The sequence below is a fragment of the Sinocyclocheilus rhinocerous genome, unplaced genomic scaffold, assembly GCF_001515625.1.
Source record: "Sinocyclocheilus rhinocerous isolate Xijiao unplaced genomic scaffold, SAMN03320098_v1.1 scaffold594, whole genome shotgun sequence".
Lineage (NCBI taxonomy): Eukaryota > Metazoa > Chordata > Actinopteri > Cypriniformes > Cyprinidae > Sinocyclocheilus > Sinocyclocheilus rhinocerous.
This window is the reverse complement of record NW_015645059.1, coordinates 2,338,374-2,357,514: the sequence shown is the minus strand read 5'-3', so window position 1 is coordinate 2,357,514 and position 19,141 is coordinate 2,338,374. Positions and strand designations below refer to the sequence as shown.

General features: G+C 39.0%; 1 protein-coding gene across 2 annotated transcripts in view; it reads left to right on the top strand.

Annotated features, from left to right (window-relative positions):
• Positions 1-19,141, top strand: part of LOC107705276 (connector enhancer of kinase suppressor of ras 2-like) — a 124,430-nt gene that overhangs the window by 92,851 nt on the left and 12,438 nt on the right. Inside the window, exons 18-21 of one of the 2 annotated variants that reach the window (XM_016508505.1) lie at positions 3,560-3,663; positions 5,948-6,467; positions 12,972-13,171; positions 13,463-13,592. In XM_016508505.1, coding sequence (XP_016363991.1) covers positions 3,560-3,663; positions 5,948-6,467; positions 12,972-13,171; positions 13,463-13,525 — 887 coding nt within the window. In that variant the 3' untranslated portion in view covers positions 13,526-13,592. The remainder of the gene's footprint in view (positions 1-3,559; positions 3,664-5,947; positions 6,468-12,971; positions 13,172-13,462; positions 13,593-19,141) is intronic. The other variant, XM_016508507.1, reaches the window with a different exon arrangement.

Sequence of the window (19,141 nt, the reverse complement as noted above, 5' to 3'; positions counted from 1 at the left end):
GATTTTGTAATATTCTTTAATTTTGTAGTCCGTATGAAAAGGTGCATTTCTATTAAAGGCACGTCCATGTGGAGATGGCGAGTCAGCGTCGGCATTCGGCAACCTCATCTTTGCACCCGACACTGACTCAGAAAGCACTAGTTTATTAATAAATAATTAAAATGTCTTCTTTTCCCCCGACACGTTCTTGAGGCAATTGCTTTATGCGCGAGCTTGAGCGCGGAATAGGCTCTAGCCTAATACGTCTGCCTATAGCCTATATTGAAGTATGGTTAATATATTATTATATTAATAAATTTAATATAACGTGCGACTAGTTGACTAGAAAAATCGTTAATAGAGGGCAGGCCTACTTAGCACAAGGAAGTTCTCCATTTTTAAAATACAAAGCTATAGCCTAATGACATTACGAAAAAAGCGACAGCTGCAAATCACGTCGTTATTAGGAGTTATGCATGCACAAGGAGTCAAATGTTGTTGTTGTTGTTGTTGTTTTGTCACCCTAATTAGATTATGAAGAATGATTTGTTGATCTTGTGTTCCCTTTAATACATACCTTCCGCAATATATTTTTCAATTACTTTCAAAAAGTGGTAGGGACAATATCGACCCTGGCAAAAAGTGGTGGGGACATGTCCCACCGTCCCACCCGCAAATTACGCCTATGTTGTAGTTACATTTTCAAGTTGACTAGTTAAAAATAGGGATGCACCGAATATTCGGCAACCGAAATTATTCTGCCGAAAATAGCAAAAAAATCTCTTTCGGTGTTTGGCCGAATAATTTTGGTTGCCGAATATTCGGTGCATCCCTATTTTTAACTAGTCAACTTGAAAATGTAACTACAACATGATTCAAGTAACTTTTTCTTTATTAACTCTCTAGTAGTACAGTTGTCAACATGATGTAAATGTTAATCACTTGTTAAATATTTTTGCGGAAAAGATGCTTGAACTACAACTTCATCTTGCACAAACTTTTCTTATACATATTATATGTTCAGAAATAATATGAGAAAAATGCTTTAAAAAAATCTTAAAAGTCAACGTAATTCAAATTCAAAATGACTGAAGGTATAACACCAGTAGACTATTATTAACTATAAATGTTCTGTAAAAGCAGCAGCTTTCAGCCTGTCACCATGATGCAAACATGAAATATCAGACATACAGTAGTAGTTACAGGTCTTTTATTCGCTTGCGCTCCTTTTCCATTGTTTTTTTCTATGTAAACATGGACACATTTGACTGTTGCACTTGCATCTCTTGCAGCGTCTAATATATTAAACGTCATTCTAAATATGCGGCGCTCAAGTTAAAAGAAGTTCACTCCCATTTTCTTGCATGTTTTTCCCATTCCACTGCCCGTGTTTCATCTTTGTCAACACAAAAGCGCATTCTGTGTGAATGGCGCCTAGCGATATGAGTGCGCCACACGTGAGTGGTTAATCACATGCACAGACATGCGGTTGGATCATTCTTTTCTCTTTACTGTTATCATTGGCATATTGTCAAAGTGTCTAATTCTAACGTTTGATAATATTTCTATTTAAAATCGCGATTCCTCGATTTCTAAAAAATAAAATCGTAGCAAAACATTAAATCCTAATTAATCAATAAATTCGGAAAAATCACCCAGCCCTAGCTGATATATTAAAACCATTTAAAAAGCATAATAAAGCATAATGCTATTGTGAATTTACAAATGTTATGATTCAATTAAATAAATACATGCAATGCAGGTTAAATATATGCTCTTTAATTATTTACATGCGTGTAGGTTATGCACATGCATCTCAGAGCGCCTCCATTCACAGTAAATGATGCTCCACACAAACAGTTATCATTTATCATTTTTATCATGTGTGGAGCGTCTCAAACTCCATCTCTGAGTATTGTGGTGAGTTAAAGTCGCACTGAATTGTAAAGTACATACAAGTGTAACAGATTATCTAACTTGGTTCTATCCATTGGTTGTTGATTAGTTTTTTGAGATGAGGGTGTTGCACTCAAAAATGAAGGTCAGCTTGCAGTCAACGGTGGAGGGGCAGGGTTTAAATGAAGGGATTGGAGAAGTCTGGCATACATTAGCCAGTCTCACTGAAAGGTTATATATATTGTATATTATATATTGAAATTTTGATAAAAAGTTATGAAATATTAGAAACTTAAAACATTTACATTAACATAGACATTTACAGTAAAGTCTATCAAATGCATTTGCAAAATGTGGTGAATGTTCGACTTAAACATTTCCTACATCATCTTCATAGGATGTTGAGATGTTTAAAAAATAGCCCAATGCAGAAAAAAAAAAAAAAAGGAAGGAAAGTAGGTATGTTTCAGGTAAACTGATGTTATGTGATCCACAAGTCCACAACAGAGGTCAAGGTTTGACTAGTCTCAGCCTCAGACGTCACGCCCACGGACCGTTGACTGACTTTTGAAACACTTAAGGAGTTTCGAAGTTGTCATCGGATTGGTTGAATTATACAGGATTTCCGGGAGACGTGCGTGTCGCCTTCTTTAACGTTCCGCCTGGAAACAAAGATTCCGTGATGCCAAACCCCCTCATGAAAAAAGAAAGCCGTCGTGTTTACAACTGTGATGACGAGCGCTTATCAGGATCAACTAAATGCTGGATTTTCAAAAGTATGTGAAATATTTAAAGTTTGCGGCATAGAATCTTTAAAGGGCTAGTTCACCCAAAAATACAATTTCTGTTATTACTTACTCACCCTCATGCCGTTCCAAACCTGTGAGACCTTCGTTTATCTTCGGAAGACAAATTAAGATTTTTTTATGAAATCCGAGAGCTCTCAGACCCTCCATAGTCAGCAACACAACTGTAATGTTCCCAGGCCCAGAAACGTAGCAAGGACATCGGTAAAATAGTCCATGTGACATCAGGGGTAATTAATGACAGAATTTTCATTTTTGGGTGAACTATCCCTTTAAGCTTTTAAAAGAATCAAGTACTGGCAAATCATCAACAAATCCATAAAAATATTACCTGCCAATTTTGAATGACCAATGCAGAAAGATGCTTTTAAGAACTTGATGGTGTAATTACAGCATCTGCCAGCAGGGGGTAACCTGCTAACCAGCCAAACTTTAGTCTCGCATAGCCAGACCTTCAGACTGACGGCTGAAGGTCTGGAATCCATGGCAGCTTTCATTGGCCAAGGCCCGTCCATGAGGCCGTTTGACCGACATGTCAAACAACCAATCACAGTTCGTTTCGTTCAGCGTCACGTTTCAGGGCGTGGGAATGTCACCACAATAACAGACCGGTGTGCAAAACTCTCGTACGTATTTTAAAATGGACTTTTGTCTTGGATTTTCCTACCTGTGTTTGACATCACAAATCAGGGTAGGCTATAGTGAAGGTCTAGGGACTGTGCAGTAGAGCATTTTACTACAGGTTCTCATTGAAAAACCTGCATGTGCCTTTGTGCCCCACATGATCTCCGAGGCTTTAATTTAATTATTGTTTACTTTATGGAAATGTTTTGCAACAAGCTAATGACTCCCTGCATGTTCCTTTCTCTCTCTTCCAGCAGACTACTGGAGTGAAAGTGAACACGAAGACAATGAGACGCCCTCGACGCCCAAGCAAGACAGCCCACCGCCCCCTTATGACACGTACCCACGGCCACCCTCAGTGAGTCAGCATCCAGCACACACACAGACACACACGGCTCCCTCTCATTGTGTAATCCCACACAATAGCACGGCTTCATAATGCTTGACATTTGGCATTGGTAAAAGAGCTGTTTTGTAGTGCCGTCCCCCAGACCTGGCCTTACCACGTCACTGACTGTGTGTGTGTGTGTGAATGAGTCAGACCACCTTATCTCTGAGCCAACTGTAGAGATGCGATGAGATTGAGTCTTATCTTTCTGTCTCTCTTCTAGGGATGGGCGATATGGGCTTTAAAATATATCACGATATTTCTGGTATTTATTGCGATAACGATAATGACGATAATCCAGGGAATCCTGTTTCTTTAGAGAAAAGTATTATATTTCCTATTTTTACCCCAAATAGGGTGTTGTGAGCATTACTGAGTACACATGTAATGCAATTACTGTTTAATTCATACTGGAAGCCGGAGGGCGCCCTTGCGCAGAAACTCCACATATCCATATCAGAAGTAATACTACTGACAACGCTCCAGGAAGGTATCCAGTTATCGCTGAATAAAACGCACAACGGAGATAGAGAAATTTGATGATGAAAACTGATGAAACTTGAAGACAATAAACATACGATTGCACAAAATATATGGTTTATCGGTGTTCTTCAATCTTGGGTACCTATTTTTATAAGGAAAATATATTTATAATGCAATATGCTAATCGACATGGAAAAAGCATGTCAATAAATGATATCTTTGTTGGACAACAGGTTTGCAAACAGGCTCATGCACATGCAAAACTGTATCACACACGTGCTACTGTACTACATTAATTCAGACCGATTTGTGTGCACTGTACAGCCCTAACCAAACCAGTTACAGATTGTAAAAGGAGCTCGAGCTCCTCATTTAGCGATACTCCTCAATTTCACGTCCGCCAGTCGCACCGCACTGTCGCACACAGAAATATGTCAACAACTAGACTTTATCGTTATTATCGTGGGAAGACTAATTCTTATCGGGGGGAGAATTTTTACCGGTATATCGCAAGCTATAAGATATCACCCATCCCTACTCTCTTCGTATCTCTCAGTCTTTGTGAGTCACTATTACATTTACCCTGTGGTCTTGATAGACAGTATTGGATATTTATTTCCTTTTTGGCAAGTCTTATGAAACCTGTCATATTAATCATTGAGTAATATTTCACACAAAATCAAAAGATAAAAATATATTCTTTATTTGTTTTGTGAAGAAAACAAAGCCTATTTTTAAGATTTCTATGACAATTCTCATCACTGTAAAAAAAAAAAAACTCAATGTAGTAATGTGAAAAAAATTAAGCATATAAATTATTATTATTATATTAATATTTATATGCCATTATATGTGTATGCGTTCCTGAATGTGTGTGGTTTAATTTGTGTGTGTGTACTGGTTAAGAGTCACTGTGATTTGTGTATTTTCAGTGCAGGACTGCAGGGCAGGTCAGCCAGAGGCCACATACAGCAGCAAAGCTTTTATTTAAGAGCAAACAAAGACACATGAATTAAACGCTTTTCTTTCCTTTTCTTTTTCCTTCTACAAGGCCCCTCTTTCCTTCATTTCTCCTCCACACATACACTGACATTGTTAACTATTAGATCTCCAGAGTTGTCTGTTTTTCATGACATTACAAAGCATCTCTATCTATCTATCTATCTATCATTCTATTGTTCTATCGCAACTAAAATTAAACCTGTTTTTTGGAACATTGCCAACTGGTTGAAAGTTGGAAGAGCGGTTGGCCCATATTCAGAGTCTAATTTCACACTAACACAGCTTCAGGTTCTCCCTCCACTCCTCTGTCCCCTATCCCTTCATTTTTCTATATTCGGCAGTTTTCACCGAAACCAGAGCTCTCTCTCTGTTCATTATTCATCTGCTTGTCTTAGACGAGAGCGGGTATTCAGGGGCCTGGTCTACTCTCTGAGTTTCTTCATTAGCACACTTTTTTCTTGCCTTTTGCCTGAAGGTGATATGTGCAGAAGAGCAAAAGCATTGTGTCCATTCATGATTTTTAAGCCTAGTGAATTTTAAGGGGCATGAATGATTTATACCTTTGAAAATGTAGTTACATGATGAGCATCAAAATCAGTCGTACTTAGTGTTTCCTTTCCTTTGGGTCATTTTGTGACTTTGGTACCCCAAATAAGAGAAACAAAGGTGGCTGGCGCCCCTGAGAATAGGAGCGATGTTGTGTAAAAGCTTACTACAATCTAGCAGATACTTGGGTTTAACCTAATGTTCGTGTTTTTCTCTTACACAGAACCAGGTGAGTTGTGCCAGTCCTTACCTAGAACCCAAGCATGGCCGCCTCTCATCCACAGAAACTTCACAGTCTCGCTCCTCTCACGAGGAGTACCGCTCCGAACCACAAGGGGGCAGCAGCAGTGGAGGAGGTTCCCCAGCTCGGAAGTCCGCCAGCCAGCGGCGCTCATGGCAGGACCTGATTGAAACCCCTCTGACCAGCTCAGGCCTCCACTACCTGCAGACCCTGCCCCTAGAAGACGCTGTGTTCTGTGAGCCAGGGGCGGGTCTTTCTCCGGAATATCGCCGCCAATCCACTCTGCCTGCCCAACGCACACTGATGCAGGAACATTACGGTCCCTTCCCAATGCTTGAAGGGGAGAGGCTCCGAGACCCCGTTAATGCAGCCGGGAAACCCCGCAGCTTCACCTTGCCTCGGGATAGCGGCCTGCATGCCCTCCTCACACCCTCCGCCAGCATGGCAGAACAGCGGGACCCCAGCCGTAGGGAGCTCAGCCGCTCACACTGCATCAATAACGGTGGGTCAACAGTGGTTCATAATTATAAGATATATATAACATACTGTATATATCATCCCCAAAATATAATAGATCTCCAAACCGCTGATACTTGGGTTGGGTCTTGGGATATATATACAGTGCATTCAGAAAGTATTCAAACCCTCTTCACTTTTTTAAATTTTGTTATGTTGCTGCCTGATACTACAATTGTTTAAATTCATTTTTTTTTCTTATTAATCTACACTCCGTACCTCATAATGACAAAGTGAAAACAGAATTTTAGAAATGTCTGTAAATTTATTAAAAAGAAAAACTGAAATAACACATTTACATAAGTACATGGAACAACACTTGAAATTTAGCTCAGGTGCCTCCCATTTCTCTTGATCATTGGTGAGATGTTTCTACACCTTGATTGGAGTCCACCTGTGGTAAATTAAATTGATTGGACATGATTTGGAAAGGCACACACCTCTCTATAAAAGGCCTCACGGCTGACAATGCATATCAGAGCGAAAAGCAAGACATGAGGTCAAAGGAGCGGCCTGCAGAGCTCAGAGACAGGATTGTATTGAGGCACAGATCTGGGTAAGGCTACAAAAAAAAATTTTGCACTGAAGGTTCCCAAGAGCACAGTGGCTTCCACAATTCTCAAATGGAAGAAGTTTGGCACAAGCAGGACTCTTCCGAGAGCTGGTCACCCAGCCAAACTGAGCTATTGATGGAGATGGGCCTTGTCTAGACTGGTGACCAAGAACCTGATGGTCACTCTAGTTGAGCTCCATGACCATATATGCAGATGGGAGAAACCTATAGAAGAAAAAACCCACTGCAACACTCCACCGATCTGGGCTTTATGGCGGTGTGGCCAAACTCAATCCTCTCCTCAGTGAAGACGCATGAAAACACACTTGGAATTTGCAAAACCGCACCTAAAGGACCCTCAGACTCTGAGAAACAAGATTCTCTGGTCTGATGAACCTCAATTCTAAGCATCATGTTAGAAGGAAACCAGCTCTGCTCATCACCTGCACAGTACCATCCCAAAAGTAAAGTGTGCTGGTCACATCCTCATGCTGTGGGGCTGTTTTTCAGCGGTAGGGACTGAGGGACACATCAGAATTGAAGAAAAGCTCAATGTACCAAAATATTGAGCTTAATGAAAACCTAGTCTAGAACCTCAGACTGGGGCAACGGTTTACCTTCCAACATGACAATGACCCTAAGCACACAGCCAAGGCAATACAGGAGTGGCTACGGGACAACTCTGTGAGTGGCCCAGCCAAAGCCCTGACTTGAACCCTATCGAACATCTCTGGAGAGACCTGAAAATGGCTGTCCACAGACGGTACCCATCCAACCTGACTGAGCTTGAAAATGGCAGAAAATACCTCAATCCAGGTGTTCCATGCTTGTTTCGATGTATCCAAAAAGACTCAAGGCTGTAATTGCTGCCAAAGGTGCTTCAACTAAGTACTGGTACATTAGATTAATGAGGAAAAAAAGGCTGCAACATAACAATTGAGAAAAAGTGAAGGGGGTCTGAATACTTTCTGAATGCACTGTGTATACATATCTATGTAGAAGTAAATAAAAGTATCTTTTTATATATTATACATTTGTTTATATATTTAAAAAAAAATGTAAATTATACTTTTTACTGTTGTTAGTAACTTTTTTTTATTTTTTTATTTTTTTATTTTTTTTTGCCAGGACAAATGCTAATAAATTTATAAATGATTGATAATTATTTATTTAGATTAGGACTGTCAGATTAAGACTCAAGTTTAATTTCCCCTGATCCATGAACTCTGTAATTGGTTTAATTAATTTTTTATAATTGATTGACACATAAATTGGTAATGATGAGAAATGGTGGGATGTGACTTGATCCGGCTTTTGCAAAGGTACTACTAAATACCCTTTATTATTTTGCAACGTGAGTTGCTGTGCATGGCAGAAAATAAACTGTTCTGAGGACAAGATCGGCTCAAATCAGTCCTCTAAAACCTCTTTACCACATTCTATTAGATTTTAATAACCCCTCTTATTATGAGAACAGTAGGCACAGCAGAGTTATTCTAGTGCATGTGTGAATTTATTTGAGTGCTTCAATATTAAATTGGTAAGAGCAGTGCTCTCACAGAGGCACGTGTGCAGGGATTTGAGGCTCTTTTTCTGTCTATATCTCGTCCTGTGTTTTCTTAGCTTCTGTGTCTTCCTCTTTTTCCCTGTTTGAGTGTGTGTTGGTGCTGTATGAAGCATAAACAGTGTCTTAGTTGCAGATTTTTTTTAGCTGTGCTGTGAGGTTCCCCACTGAGATCTGTCCACTTGTTTCTGTCACACACGTGCACACATGCGCATGCAGGCATCTTCCAGAAATAGCTGCATGCTCTTTCCTATGACATTCATTTTAACCCTGCAGTATTGCTGTGGTTCTGTCACAAGCTCCTGACCCACTTCAGTTTATTTTACCGTAGTTGGTTTTGATTTACAAGGACAGTGCGTCTTTATAGTTATTTCTGTAAGCCTGTTAGTTTTCAGCTTTAGTGTCTGGACATGTATCACGACCACAAATCGAAAATTGCTTAAGAATGTATAAATCAGAAACATGGATACTAATTTACATTTACAATACATTTAATTTACATTTTAATTGTTCCCCCGAGGGACAATAAAACATTTAGCAGAACTTAAACTTTGTCATTTTAGCTTCTTAAATTTAACTTTGTATTCATATTAATTTATATTTTAATATTAATTTTAAAAAATATTAAAATTGATTATGCATGATTTTTTTTCTATAAAAATAGTTTCAGACCAAACCAAGGTTTTCCAAAGGTTCATGAGGGAACTGCAGGGGGTTTGTGAGTTGATGAAAAGCTAATAATTAATTAAATTAATGAAGTAAATGATTTTGAAATTTAGAATAAAAATGATAATAAATACTTTAAAATAAAAAATAGCACTGCAAATGGCAAAATATTTAATTTCTTTATCTGCATGTCATTTGACCATTAAAGCATCATAAAAAAGTTATGAACATGCAAGTATGATGTTAAATTATTGAAATATTAACTCTCAAGCCGTACTTCACACTGACAAAAAAGTTTGGGAATACCTGGTTGTTAATCAGCTTTCGAAGAACTCGTTTTATAGTGCATAATCACACTGTTGATTATAAAACAACAGTCTATATTCTATATTACTACTTGCTTGACAACCATAAAATCCCTACAGATATGCAAATGAACTTTATTACTTGGAGGAATGATTGTTTATTTGGATTATTACCGTAAATGTAACTACTTTTTACTTTACTTTTTTAAATGACTGTAATACTCTGCCTCATGGATTATTGCTTTAACTTTGTAGTTAGCAGTAAATTCTGAATAGACTATTTATTCTCTCCTGTTTTCTGTTTGGTCTGGTGTCCAGATAGACTCATTTCTCTCCACAAACCTCACAGGAAGCCACCCATTTGCTGCTGGATTACCACTCTGTTTATCTCCCTGTGTTGCTTTTCATCTTCCCCTCGTCTCGCAGTCTATCGCCTCATGGCTCATTGCCATTTCACCATCTATATTCCCCATCTCGCTGCCCATCTCCACTATCTCACCACCAATCTGCCTGTCTCACTTCCCATTGGCTTTTCCCCAACTTTCTCTTCTAATATTCCCCATTTTCGGATCTCCAGCAGCTCTCTATATATAATCCCAGTGGCTTTTAATGAGTCTCCCTCTTATCTGTGTCTTTTATCTCTCTCTGTTTCTATCTCTCTGGAGGAGTAAGGGGCATCTGTTGGTCATCCACCGAGCCCATGCATGCTGTACTACATACTGAAGAGAGAAGAGAGGCATGGCCTATTGATCGTGACTCTCAATCGCATGTTCCCCGGCAACTGGAGAAAAAGATTGTGTCGTGCAATGCCAGAGTTTTCAGAGTTCTGTGCCATTTAACAAGTTCTAAAAGAATCACAAAGAGCTTTAAAACTTCATTGATTTACTTCGGTTTAGTCGTTGTTATTGTAATCCGTCACATGACTAACCAAGCGGTCGATAAAATGCTTTTTCTTTCAAGTTATTGCAGGCGTGTAATAAAAGCAGGGCATGCCAGCTTGCACACTAAATATACAAAAAGTAATATGCTAAAAAAGTTAGAGAGACGTGGCCTGACTTACTGATCTAAATAGACAATGATTTTCCAATGATTTTTGGCATATAATCAGACATGTGTATGGGGCTTTGGTGCATAAATGGATAATGCCGGAATGAATAATTATTTAGACTTTATTCACAAATCGTTTTAGTACTCAACTGATTTTCATCTACAGCCGCTCTGTTATAACCTCCTTATTCAGTGTTCATTCAAACTTGATTCCATTGCCAAATGCGACATATATTACACCCTGCATCTGCTGCATGTGGTGGGAGGCGCAGTGTGGGACTGCTGCCCTCTTGTGGTTGTTCAAAATAGTGTCTAAATACACGCCCTACATACAGTATCTGCTAATAAGTCCCAGCACTAGATGTTGTTCATGGCCCACATGTTTTACCTACACAAACACTACAACAACAGGACTGGAGTGACTCAACCTATATCCTGACTAACACATGATCACCTGCATATACAGTACGCATGCAGACAGAAAGAGCAAAGAAACGCACAACATGCCACCCGCTTGACAGAATGTCTGTCAGAGTGATTGATTGCCAAACCTGAGTAGCCTTAAGGGAGTTTTTCTCTGCTTTGAAAGGTGGCTGGGTTAAATTAATTGAACATGTCATTTTAAACACTTATGAGATCTATCTTCTAGTCTTAATGTTCTTCTTTAGGTGTCTACCATCACCAAACTGCACTTACTCAACCCGTTAGACCACCCACGTAAGACCATCTAAAGACCATATTAGACTAGCTAATAATTATGATTGAGTTGACCAAGTAATAACCAGCTTAAATCACACGATCAGCTTATACCATGTTGGACCAGTTACTGGTTATGTTGACCAGCTGACGCTGAAGCAAATGACCAGCTTAAAGGGTTAATTCACCCAAAAATGAAAATTAGCCCACAAATGACTCACCCTCAAGTCATCCTAGGTGTATATGACTTTCTTCTTTCAGACGAATCCAATCAGAGTTATATGAAAAATTGTCTTTGATCTTTCAAGCTGTTTAATGCCACTCAGCGGGTGTTGCATGCATCAGTCCAAAAGAAGTTAAATAAAAAGCGCCCATCCAGAAACAAAGTGTCTCACACGGCACATACAGTGAACAAAGGCCTCCTGTAGCGAATCGATGCGTTTTTGTAAGAAATTTTGAATATGGATATTTTTCTTACAAAAATGCATCGATTCGCTACAGGAGGCCCTTGTTCACCCCCCGGAGCCATGTGAGACACTTTTTTTTTAAACAATTTTTAATATACACCTTTACATATACACCTAGGATGACTTGAGGGTGAGTAATTTGTGGGCTAATTTTCATTTTTGGGTGAACTAACCCTTTAAAGCAGCTAATAGACAGCTTAGATCAGCGAATGGCCATCTTAGACCAGCAAATGACTATCCCATCTTAGACCATGTTAGACCATCCTATCACCATTTTAGACTGTTAGACCAGCAAACGATCTGCTTAGACCATGTTAGACCAGCTAATGATTATGCTGACCAGCTGATGATCAATAAACGACCAGCTTAAACAGCTTAGATCAGGAATGGCCATCTTAGGCCATCTAATGACCATTTTAGACTGTTAGACCAGCGAATGATCAGCTTAGACCATGTTAGACCAGCTAATGATTATGTTGACCAGCAAAAGACTAGCTTAAACCAGCTAATGACCATCTTAGAGTATGTTAGACTATCTGAAACCAGCTAATGACCCATTTAAATCATGAAAGACCATCTAATGACCATCTTAGACCAAATAATTATCATGTTGGCATGCTAATGACCAGCTTAAACCAGGTAATTTACAGCTTAGTCCATGTTAGATCAGTAATGACAATCTTAGAAACTATCTAACTTGTTCCAAAATACCTCTTCAGTTCTAAGATAGATTTTTTTTTAAGCAGGAAAGTGTTAAACACATTGAGAAGGGCAGATGTGTGTGTGTGTGTGTGTGTACATTGCAGACAGACGGAGATGGAGAGAAACCCAGCACCCGTTTCTTCAAACGATAACAGATAAAAACCGAGACGACGAAAGAAAATGTTCCCATATTTACATAAATCTGAGCCTGATTAAGAATTTATCTATGCCAACCTGATGAAAGACACTTCTCGTCCAGGTCTTATGTCATTTCTCTCTTTCTAACTTCACAATCCCAGACTAACGAACTAAATAAATGAGCCGAGCATCATCAGCATACAAATACCAGCCTACACACCTGATTGAACATTAAAATGCACAGTTTAAATGTTGCAATCTGTTTATTTCTGGATCCAATCCCACTCAAAATTCTGCCTTGCTGGTCGAGCCACCCCTCATTAACTCTGGCTTTCTGTGGCGCCCCCCACAGGCGGGGAGCAGGAGTGCCATGGGCAGGTGGATTCGCTTGGTGATTTGTACCGGGCGCTGGAGCGTGCCAGTCTGTCGCCTATTGGTGAGCACCGCCTTTCCACCCGTCTGGAGTACAAACACCTTTTCATCCGGCGTTGCAACGATCCACAGCTAAATGACAAACTGCATCATCTCCGCATCCTACAGAGCACGCTAAAGGTATCTGACCTCTGCTGCCGCATGGGTCCCACTGCACCGTGTGTGCCTGTTTGTTTCATCTGTCCCGTCTGCCCGTCCGTCCCTCTCCGTCTGTCCGATGTCTGTGGGGTTCTGGGGAAAGCAGGAATTTTGTGTGTGTGTGTTTTTGTAGTCCATTTTGACACAATGACTAAGTCAAACTGCTATCCCAGAATCCCATCCATGTTAGACGGAGTTCTCTGTCTGGTGTGGGAGGAGGGTTTTGGCCAAACTCTGAACCCTGCTTCTCTGTGTTGGGTTAATCTGGTTTAGGCTTCGCCTGGTGCCATTGGGTCTTCCCATGGTTTGGTCAGTCAGTCCGTGCCTATGCTGTGAACCCCCCCTCCAACCCCAGGCTGTTACACTGTGCTTATTATGTTGGGGCAGAGCCTCCAGTTGCATTGTGGGTATTATAAACAGTTGGTCAATAGAAAAGAAAGGTTCCAAAACATAGGATCCAAGGTGGACCATTAATGATGAGCTAATGACCATTTTAGACAAATTAATGACCAGATTATGACAGGATAATGACCATCTTACACTAGTTAATGACCAACTTAAACCAGCATATGAGCAGCTACTGACTAGCTTAGGCCATCTTAGACAAGCCAATGACCATCTTAGACCAGCTAATCACCTTGTTGACCAGCTAATAACGAGTTTAAACCAAATAATGACTATCTTAGACCAACTAATAGCCGTGTTAGGCCAGCTAATAACCAGTTTTGACCTGCTAATGATCATCTTAGACCAGCTAATCACCATGTTGACCACCTAATAACCAGTTTAGACCAGCTAATGACTATCTTAGACCTGCTAATCACCATGTTGACCAGCTAATAACCAGTCCAGATGAGCTAATAACCATCTTAGAACAGATAATCACTATCTCGACCAGCTAATAACCAACTTAAACAAGGTAATAATCATTGGTAAGGCCAAACTTTTCACTGAACCCTGCTTTTCAGGGGGTTAACCTGGTTTAGGCTTTGCCTGGTGCCATTGGGTCTTCCCGTGGGTCAGTCCGTCCGTGCCTATGCTGTGAAACCCATAAACCAACCCCAACCCCAGGCTGTTACGCTCCAGTTGCATTGTGGGTATTATAAACAGTTGGTCAAAAGAAAAGAAAGGTTCCAAAACCAATAATGATGCACTAATGACCAGATTATGACCTGTTAAAACCAGATGACCATCTTAGACCAGTTAATGAATAGTTTAAACCAGCTAATGACCATCTTAGATCAGCTAATGACCATGTTGACTAGCTAATTACCAGCTAATTTAGGCAATATAGAAATCCTGGCCAGGACGCGTCCGGGGAAAATGGCACGTATGGTCACCCTAAGCTAATCACCTTATTGATCAGCAAATAACAAGTTTAAACCAACTAATGACTATGTTAGATCAGCTAATCACCATGTCGACCAGCTAATAACCAGTTTTTACCAGCTAATGATCATCTTAGACTGGCTAATCACCATGTTGACCACCTGATAACCAGTTTAGACCAGCTAATGGCTAACTTAGACCTGCTAATCACCATGTTGACCAGCTAATAACCAGTTTAGACCAGCTAATGGCTAACTTAGACCTGCTAATCACCATGTTGACCAGCTAATAACCAGTTTAGATGAGCCAATTACCGGCTTAGACCAGATAATCACTATGTTGACCAGCTAATATTAGCTAGTCTGATATGGTCTTTAATAACAATAACAGCTAATAACTTAAATGAGCTAATGACCATTGGTAAGGCCAAACTCTTCTCTGAACCCTGCTTTCCTGTGTGGGTTAACCTGGTTTAGGCTCCGCCAGGTGCCATAGCTGCTGGCCAATCCTAAGCTCACATCCTCAGAGTTCCAGGAATGGAAGAACGTTTACATGGAGCTGTTTTCATCAGAGCCGCAGCGGGACCGTCAGCCAAGCCCCGCCTCAGAGCCAAGCCCTGCCGCCACACCTGAACCCGCCCCTCGCACGCCCTCCCTCTCACACACACACTCCTACATCGAGACACACGTCTGACGCACACAAACGCACGCTTCGATCACTTTACACAAAAATGCCGCCACATTATTTGAAGTAGTTGTCGCTCACAACCAACGGACACAGTCTCACTTCCATGGATATTAGGCTGGACGTTCAAGCTAAAGTAAGGGTTGAATTGGTGTTTGTGGACTGTTTGCATTTTAATTACGAGGCTGTGAGGAATATTTATTTGCAGAATTAACATTTAGGGATATAATAATGCATTGATGCGTGATTCAAGATTTATAATTTCAGTAAATAAGTTACATTATTTAATAATCAATATAAAATTAACCAAGAGGGCATCTCAGATTACATGCACAGGGTGCACTTTAAGTAAATATTGTCAAGTTTGGCTTTCTTTGTCATTATTCATATTTATTTGTATCCATTTAAGCAATGCAAGTTAATATTTGTTATTTTCTTGCTCAGTTATGAAATATAGTGTTTATGTTCTATAATATTCAGAGAATATATTTGGAATCACAATATATTCACACTTTTTTGCCGTATTTTCTAGGGATCACAGTATATTAGTATCATATCAGTTATAGCCATGTTTTTTTTTTATTTAAAAGATTTTTAATTTAAATTTAAATGTATCATGCAATTTTTTATATATCAGCCAATATTTGATATTTAATTGTGCATGCGCTTCTATTTTTACATTTGGATTACCTGTCATCTACACTCACTTAAAATTAATGTTTAAAAACTATTATTAACTAATAATTTAAAAACAAATCTTAAAATGGGTTCGTCTCAATCAGCTCCCTAACTCCCGAGCTCGTGAATCAGTAGATCTAATTTTTAGATTATTTTTATTCTCTTTAAACACATCATTCTGTTACATGTTCGTACAACATTTCAGCCAAATATTAATTATAAATGACAATTAGATGTGTTCATTACCTGTCTAGCGATGTGTGTTTATGTTGAAATATATAAAAAAAGGTCCGTCTTTTCAAATCTTCTATTGTGTTGACTCGTGTGGTTTATGTTTCACACTTCAGAAATGTGATGTTATTTCTGGTAAGGGAGCATAGTGAGCGCCGATGCTCCCTAGTTTTTGCGGTGCATTGTGGGATTTTTCAGGGAGCGAAAGTTCCAGTGCACCTTAAAATGGCAGACTCCCTGATCAGTGCCCTTACTACTGAACAAGGGAGCTGATTGAGATGCACCCAATGAATATCCATTTTCATACTGTACGTACATTATAATTTTGTGATGCCTAAATTCGCTTAGCATTTTACAGTACACTATTTAGTGCTTAATTATTTTAAATGTATTTAGAAGAATTGGATGACTTCTTAAATTTTGGGCATAAAAATAGTTCAATCATGACAACTCTCGGAACATTTTAGCATGGTGATGGATATGACAATGTTAATGTATTTGGTCTTGGCGGAACAGATCTGCTACGCTGCTGCTGAATTGCTGCTGCTGTTGGTTATTGCTGTAGTTGTAGATTATTGCTGCTGCTGCAAGCAAGTACAGGAACTCTGCACGTAGTTTTACACTTGTATGTTTTCGAGTTTAAAAATGTACATCTGACGAACGCAATAATGCACAGAAAACAGAGTGAAAACCGTTTACTTATCTTAGCTGTTGAGTTTCAGAGTAACTCTGAAAGCGCGCTGCAGGAATCTCAAGTGAATGCTAGCCAGCCATATAAAAGGAAGGCAGTAAGCTCATTGGCTGCATATGCAGCATGAACCAATCAGCTTGTGCCAAGTCGTTTAACTCTCTGAATATCATCAGTTACGTAAACACCCCATCAGAATGCGCCATCTAGAGTTTCATGACTGAACTATATATTTATTGGCACAATTTTATGATTTTTGATTTCAGTTCATCCCAAATTTTCATTTTAAGGCTGAACAGTCGACACAAAGGTCTCCAACATTTTAACCTATTAAACCGTCAATGGCTTGTTTACATTTATACTTTTTTATGGTACACTACTGAATGGCAAAGTTGCAAGTTTAATAAAATGTTCTTTAAAATTGTTGATTTTTTTGTGGGAAATTAATTGTTTAGATTAATCGATTAATCGATAAATTAGTCGATAGATTAATCAAAATAAAAATAGTCGTTAGTGGCAGCCCTACTTTTATGCCTCACAGTCTTATTTTAACTGATGTCAAATTTGATACAGAATCTTCCTTGATTAAGGTCCATAAACACAAATTCTTCTCACTTTTGCTTGTACTTTCACATCCTGACAGCAATCGCAGACTCAGTCTACATGTGCTTTTTAAATACTTGAAAAACATTGTTTACGCAGGCACAGATAGCTGTACAAACAAAGCTCTCTCAATGGCTCGACTCGCAACCCACAAGCTTCAGAGCATGCCACTTCTGTACACGGGGTTGCCGTGGTTACCAGTCCTCCAAGCGGCTCAGACAAGGAGAGACAATGCCGTCGCACCGAGAACAAACCTGGCCAAACCACCACTAGACAGGAAGCCGAGGTAGAATCAGAGCGCTTGAACGTGGAAATGGAAGCTACGGACTCTGAGAGGAAATGCACATCTGAGGTGCCGTTCGAACTCTAAACACACCGACTGGCACACTGTACCTGTGTTTGTCTGTCTTTTTGAAGCAAATCTCTCAGTGGACACACAGACGGTCATCACACAAGTTATCTGCCATGTTTATATGCTACTTTAGCATACTATATACTCTACTGTATCATACTATATATTTATGATCTGCTGTTATACATCGGCTGGCCCCGACTTATAGCACTTGTACATTTGTGTGGAAGTTGTGTGCGTGTGCATGAACATGGAACACTGATGTGGTTGTCTCATCTCACCACAATCTCCGTAGAGTGTTTGGATATACCAAGAAAAGGCCTTTAAAGGAATATTCCTGGTTCAAAATCAGATCAGTTCTATTGACTGCATCTTTGGCTCGGTGCCAGTTTCCACAGTCAGTCATTTTGGCTCGACCCGTAGTAATGCTCTTAAAATGGAAGTCTATGGGGCAAGGCAATTTTATGGACAGAAAAGTGCAGATTGTATTTGTCTAAATAATCCTTGTGAGACTTTTCTAGGAGCAGAACTTCTGGTAATTCCTGAGGGTGGATTTGTCTCTGTGTAAACAGACCTTTTCTGGTATACTTGTGCTTATCTTACAAAAGTTACAAAGTTTATAGACTTCTCACAGTTAAGAGATAAAAGATTGGATATGGACTTTCAGTTGTAATTTGTTTTAACTGTGTTTTATTTATTATAAGAAATATATTATTATTATTATTATTATGGATGTACAGTCTACCATATTATCATTTTTTGATTGTATCAGTCAACTGCAGACAAAATTAGATATTACGTTGTACATTGTAATGTTGCGATGCCTAAATTCAATTCATTGATTGCAAATGAACAGCAAATTTTAGTGTTTTATTTGTGATTTATTTCGATTTTTCTTTCAATTTATTTACAACAGAATAGAATTTTTATATTTTATCAATTATTGTCCATAACATAGATATAATTATTGGCTTATTCGTATCGGCCACTTTTTATATACCAGTGCATCTCCAATAATAATAATGCTTATTATTATGATTATCATGCATAATGTTTAAATCCTGTGGATCTATGAGTTTTTGATGTTGATCAATTAAAATGAGGCTGTGAGGCATACAATTACAGTATGTTTAATAGGTTGAAATGTTGTTTTGACTGTTCAGCCTTAAAATGAAACTTTGAGATGAACTGAGATCAAAAATCATAAAATTGTGGCTGATACAATAAGCTAATAATAAAAAAAAAAATGTAACATTAAAATTTCATCCAATTTTGTCTAATTACATTTTTTTTTTAATTAAACACTAAAAACTGAATATTGTGCTGTAAAATGCTACAAGTGAGTTTAGGCATCACAGAATTATAATGTACAGTATGAAAATGAATA